At 65.6% G+C, this 4910-nt stretch overlaps 2 protein-coding genes across 2 annotated transcripts; one reads left to right on the top strand and one right to left on the bottom strand.

The window, feature by feature from the left end:
* The first annotated feature begins 490 nt into the window (after positions 1 to 490).
* TSPAN10 (tetraspanin 10) lies at positions 491 to 2120 on the top strand. Its single transcript, XM_027904164.1, has 3 exons — positions 491 to 607; positions 920 to 1512; positions 1814 to 2120. The coding sequence occupies exons 1-3, from the start codon at positions 545 to 547 to the stop codon at positions 2118 to 2120; spliced, it is 963 nt and encodes a 320-aa protein (XP_027759965.1). The 5' UTR covers positions 491 to 544.
* Positions 2121 to 2624: 504 nt separating this feature from the next.
* PDE6G (phosphodiesterase 6G) lies at positions 2625 to 4904 on the bottom strand. Its single transcript, XM_027904154.1, has 4 exons — positions 3864 to 4904; positions 3005 to 3233; positions 2889 to 2929; positions 2625 to 2800 (listed from the first exon to the last, which is right to left on the bottom strand). The coding sequence occupies exons 2-4, from the start codon at positions 3148 to 3150 to the stop codon at positions 2724 to 2726; spliced, it is 264 nt and encodes an 87-aa protein (XP_027759955.1). The 5' UTR covers positions 3151 to 3233; positions 3864 to 4904; the 3' UTR covers positions 2625 to 2723.
* Between the last annotated feature and the right edge of the window lie 6 nt (positions 4905 to 4910).

Below are 4910 nucleotides of genomic sequence, written 5' to 3'. Positions count from 1 at the left end.
CCCGGCCCGGCCCCGCCGCGTCCCGGCACCGGCCCTGCCCCGCGCCTGCCCCCCCCCGGCCCCGCGCCTGCCGCGCGCGCGTTCCGCCGCACCAAGGTTCCTACCCCGGAGCAACCACAGCGCTGCCTCCGTGCCTCGGTGTCACCGCCAAATCCGTCCCCCATGCTGCCTCGGTGTCACCGCCAAAACGGTCCCCCCGTGCCTCGGTGTCACCAACAAATCGGTCCCCCGAGCAGCCTCGGTGTCACCGCCAAAACGGTCCCCCATGCCGCCTCGGTGCTACACACACTGATGTCCCCCCCGGGACGCACCGCCCACTGTTTAGTTCCGCACGCAAGCAGTGCCCTCGGAGGGCCCCCCGTTCCCCCCCCGGTGCTGTGGGACGGGGGAGGATCGCGGGTCCAGCTGTGGGGGTGCAGGGGAATCGGGCCCTGCTGTGGGGATGGGATCGTGCCCAGCTGCGGGGCGGTACCCACAGCCCCATTTAAGCCCGCCCGCAGCCCCTCACATGATGGGAGTGTGACTGGGGTCCAGGCACGAGGCCATGGCGCTGAGCAGAGCCCGGCTGTCCCAGCCCCACGGGGAGAGCACTCGGCTGCTGCCCCAGGTAACGCCAGGGCCCCCAGTCCCCTCCCACAGGACCCCCTCTCCGTGTCCCCCACATCCCCTGACCCCCGGGTGCTGGCTCTGTGCTGCATCCCACATCCCTGGGGGTCCCTTTCGGGGCAGGGTCTCTGGGGTGCACCCCTGTGCTCCTCGTGTGCCCAGCCCTCTGTGAGAGCAGGGATGGGGTACCCTGCTTGGGGGGGCTCAGCAAGGGGGTGCAGGGTGACCCCAGAAGGCTGTGACAGTCTGGCTGTGGGATGGGGTGCAAGGGGATGTGTCCGGGGGGCTGTGAGTGGCTCCTCTGTCCCTGCAGGTGTCCAGGCTGGCGGAGCTGCCCCACTCCTCCTGCTCGGATGACGATGCTGACGCTGTCTCGCTGCTGGGGGACGCAGCTGAGCAGGACCCCGGGCTGTGGTGCCCCGTGCCCCCCAAACCCAGCACCTACAGCCGCTGCGTGCGCTACCTGGCCTTCCTCTGGAACCTCCTCTTCCTCCTGCTGGGGCTGCTGCTCCTGGCTCTGGGGGTCTGGGGTCTGCTGGCCAAGGCCTCCCCGCCTGGGGGGGAGCGTGGGGCGCCCCTGGGCTCGGACCCCATGCTGCTCTTCATGCTGGGGGGGCTGGGGGCGAGCGCCGTGTCCCTGGCCGGCTGCCTGGGCGCCCTCCGTGCCAGCCCCTGCCTGCTCCGCTCCTTCCTGGGGGCCCTGCTGGCTCTGGCGGGGCTGGAGGTGCTGGGGGGGCTGCTGGTGCTGCTGGCGCGGCGGCGGCTGCGGGATGGGCTGAGGGACCTGCTGCTGCTCTGCCTCCTGCGCTACCAGGACGACCCCGACCTGCAGTTCCTGGTGGACGAGGTGCAGAGGAGCCTCCAGTGCTGCGGCCTCGGGTCCTACCGCGACTGGGAGAGCAACGTGTGAGTGGGGGCTGTGTGGGGGTGAGCTGGGCGAGACCGTTCCTTCCACGGGGCTGAAAACCCTCTGTCTGTGTGGGACACCATCCCTGCCACAGGGCCAAAAACCCACCCTGTTGGTTATGGGGTCTGTGCCGGGGACTCGTGTTTGGGGTGGTGGGAGCCCCGCAACAGGGCGTGAAAGAGAGGGATGAGCCAGGACCCATAGCTGGTGTCCAGCTCTGTGTCTGGGGGGGCACGGGGAGACCCCACCCCTGCCCCCCAGACGTGCATGGACCCACATGTCCCCGTGTCCACCCCACAGGTACTTCAACTGCAGCGCCCCGGGGGCGCAGGCGTGCGGCGTGCCGGCCTCGTGCTGCCAGGACCCTCTGGAGAGCGGCTCCGTGCCCAACGCCCAGTGCGGCTTTGGGGTGCTGGCGCTGGGGCCGGCGGCGGCGGGGGCCGTGGTGCACGTGGGGGGCTGTGGGACTGCTCTGGGAGCGTGGCTGAGGGGCCAGGCCGGGGCCATCGCCACCGGTGCTGCCGCCCTGGTGCTGGTGGAGGCCGTGGGTGCCCTCATGGCACTGAGGGTGCTGGGGGATGTGGAGGCTTTCCGGGTGTGGGGGTGAGGGGTGCAGGATGCTGGGGGGTTTGGGAATGTGGGGGGGGGCTAGTCCAGCCCAAAATGGACCGTGTCAGAATCCTGAACCTATCCCTGTCCTTGTTCATCCTGCTGGCGTGGCCGCCCTGGTGCTGGTGGAGGCTGTGGGAGGCTCCGTGGCACTGAGGGGCACTCAGGGACATCGTGGCTTTCTGGGTGTGGGAGTGAGGGCATCAGGCGGTTTGGGATATGTGGGGGCCTGGTCCAGCCTCAAATAAACCTTGTCAGGTGCCTGAACACATCCATGTCCACTCCATCCCACCATCACCACCAGCATGGCCATTAAGGGTGCTCAGGGTCATTGGGTGACACTGGGGATTTAGGAATATGTGGGGGGCTGGCCCAGCCCACAATAAACCCTGCCATTCACCTGAACTCCACCTCTGTCCTGTTCTTCCCCCCCCATGCCATGGGGAGACACTTTCCCCCCAGCCCCACAAATGGTGACACAGCTCCTGCGCTTGTTTGGGGTTTCAGGATTTAATTTTTCCAAGCAGAGCCCCACTGTACAGATGGAACAGCCTCTACCTACACAGCACTACGGGGTGACCCAGCCAGGCCTGCCCCAGTCCTAGATGATGCCGTACTGAGCCAGCTCGTGCAGCTCCAGGTGGCTGAAAGCTTCCCAGGGACAGATGACGGTGATGTCTGGGGGGAGGAGAGGACAGAGGTTGTGATACTATAACCCCCCCCAGCCCCTGATCCCCCCGCCAAGGAGGGGATGGGACCCCCATACCTGTTCCCAGCCCTTCCATGCCCGGGATGTCGTCACCGAACCTGCAGAGAGAGAGGGATTGTCTGGCCTGACCCCCAGGCAGCCCCCCCACCACCCCAGGGCCCGTCCCCACTCACCCCTGCACCCCTTTTTTGGGGGGTTTGCTTTTGAACTGCCTTGTCTGCCTCTGCTTGAACTTGGGTGGTCCTTTGCGGGGGGTGGCGGGACCCCCGGTCACCCTTGTGGCCGATTTCACTTCCAGCTTGGGGGGCTCCAGGCTCATGGCTGGGGGGGGCTGGCAGCCAGCCCGGGCTCACGGTGTTCCCTGCGGATCCGGCCCTGCCACGGGACAGCTCCTCACACCTGCTGGAGGGGGAATGGGGGGCACCAGCTTCTCCTCCCACCCTGTGCCCCCATTCCCACCCTGTGCCCCCATTCCCACCCTGTGCCCCCATTCCCACCCTGTTCCCAATTGGCTCTGCGGAGCCCCCTCCCCTCAATGCTGACTCAGCCCAGCTCATCCCGCTAATCCCCTTTCTCTAAGGCAGGGAAGGGCGTCATGGGGGGCACCAGACTTGCAGCCGCCCCTGGGACTGTTCCTTCATCCCATGCACCCCATCCCAGCACGAATTTGACTCGTGGGACCCCCCATGGAACTGCCAGGACACCCCCTTAGCTCACCCCGGGGTCTGTGCTGCGGTGGGCAGCAGCATGGTTTGGGGGTGGGGGGCACCCCAGGCTGGGCAGGGGGAGCAGAGGATGCCCCACGGGCTCCATCCCTCCGCCAGGCACCAGGAGCAGGAATTCTGCAGCTCAAGACCGGGCTCTGGCACAAGGGGTTCAGCCCCGCTGCACAGCTCAGGAGCTGGGCACAGGCCTGGGACGAAAGATCTGACCCAGGGAAATGCCTGGCCGTTCCTGAATGATGTTCCTGAATGCAGGAATAGCAGCAAAGCAACCCCGTGTCCCGTCCCACTCCAGGAACCCCCGACTCACACAGTCCCACGGTTCCCGAGGCCAGCGCCGCTCCTTCCGTCCCACAGCCCGGAGATGCTCTGGGGGGCTTTTCGGGAGGGAGATTTATCCTGCCCAGGGGTAATAGGATTATTTACCTCCCTTCTCTCCCAAGGGGTAATCCAGTGTCCTTCCCCTGCCCTGGATGGTGAGGGGGTGTCGGGATTAGTCCCGCTGGGAGAGGCCATGCCCAGCCGGGCGGCAGATCCCACACAGGGCGATCCCGACTCCTCTCCTGGAGGATCCCCTGTTCCCCAAGAGACTCCTTCAGTGCCCCTTGATGCCAGCAGGAGGGATGGCACCCCCATCCCAGTCTCCCTTCCCGCCCAGGTGAGGGTCCTGGCACAGGGGGTGCCCTCCCAGCACCATCCCTGCCGGTGCCACCACAGGACACGACCCGGCCAGAGAGGGTCCGGCAGCCCCTGCCCACGGCCCGTGTCACTTCAAAGCTTCCCTAATCCAGCACTAAAGCAATTAAAAACAGAGTAATCTCAGCACACTTTAATTGAACTTCAGTCCCTGCCACTAATTGCAATTAGTTGGCCTCCAGCAAATAGGATTAGGGGGATCCAGGAGTGTTTTCCATGCAGAACAGGGTATTTCCCTGGCAGAGAGCAGGGCCCGGCTGTTAATTTAGGTTCATTAGTGGGCGACACTCAAGTGCTCGGTGGGCCCTTGGGAAGCTCATCCTGGGATGATGGGGGGATCCAAGGGGGTCTCCCTGGCTGTGAGTCCCTCAGGATGGAGGGGAGGGGTGTTGGGCCAAGTTTATGGGGTTTGAAGATGGAGGCAGAAGGAATCAAGGAAGAAAAGGCACCATGGAGAGCAGGATGTGACACCAGGGACAGTGTCCTTGACATGAGGCTGCTGCTTCCCACGTGCTCGGGGCCACACGCTGCCCCTCACGAGCCCTTCCCACGGAGAAGCCCCTAAGAGGCTTATGGGGAGGGGTCCAGAACATCCCCCCCCACATCACCAGGGCACGGCCAAGGTGCTGAAAATCCCCTCAAGGTGCTTAAATTCCATCCA

The sequence above is a fragment of the Empidonax traillii genome, unplaced genomic scaffold (assembly GCF_003031625.1).
Source record: "Empidonax traillii isolate 1590-97213 ecotype Southwest subspecies unplaced genomic scaffold, ASM303162v1 scaffold1015:size517714, whole genome shotgun sequence".
In the NCBI taxonomy this organism is placed as follows: Eukaryota; Metazoa; Chordata; class Aves; order Passeriformes; family Tyrannidae; genus Empidonax; species Empidonax traillii.
The sequence above is the reverse complement of the archived record's forward strand: the minus strand, read 5'-3'. Positions and strand labels throughout refer to the sequence as shown.

Coding starts and splice junctions, on each gene's coding strand:
- TSPAN10 (XM_027904164.1), top strand. CDS start 545: ATGGCGCTGAGCAGAGCCCGGCTGTCCCAGCCCCACGGGGAGAGCACT. Junction 608..919: donor GCACTCGGCTGCTGCCCCAG/GTAACGCCAGGG, acceptor CTGTCCCTGCAG/GTGTCCAGGCTGGCGGAGCT. Junction 1,513..1,813: donor CGCGACTGGGAGAGCAACGT/GTGAGTGGGGGC, acceptor TCCACCCCACAG/GTACTTCAACTGCAGCGCCC.
- PDE6G (XM_027904154.1), bottom strand. CDS start 3,150: ATGAGCCTGGAGCCCCCCAAGCTGGAAGTGAAATCGGCCACAAGGGTG. Junction 2,930..3,004: donor CCCAAAAAAGGGGTGCAGGG/GTGAGTGGGGAC, acceptor CTCTCTCTGCAG/GTTCGGTGACGACATCCCGG. Junction 2,801..2,888: donor CATGGAAGGGCTGGGAACAG/GTATGGGGGTCC, acceptor TCCTCCCCCCAG/ACATCACCGTCATCTGTCCC.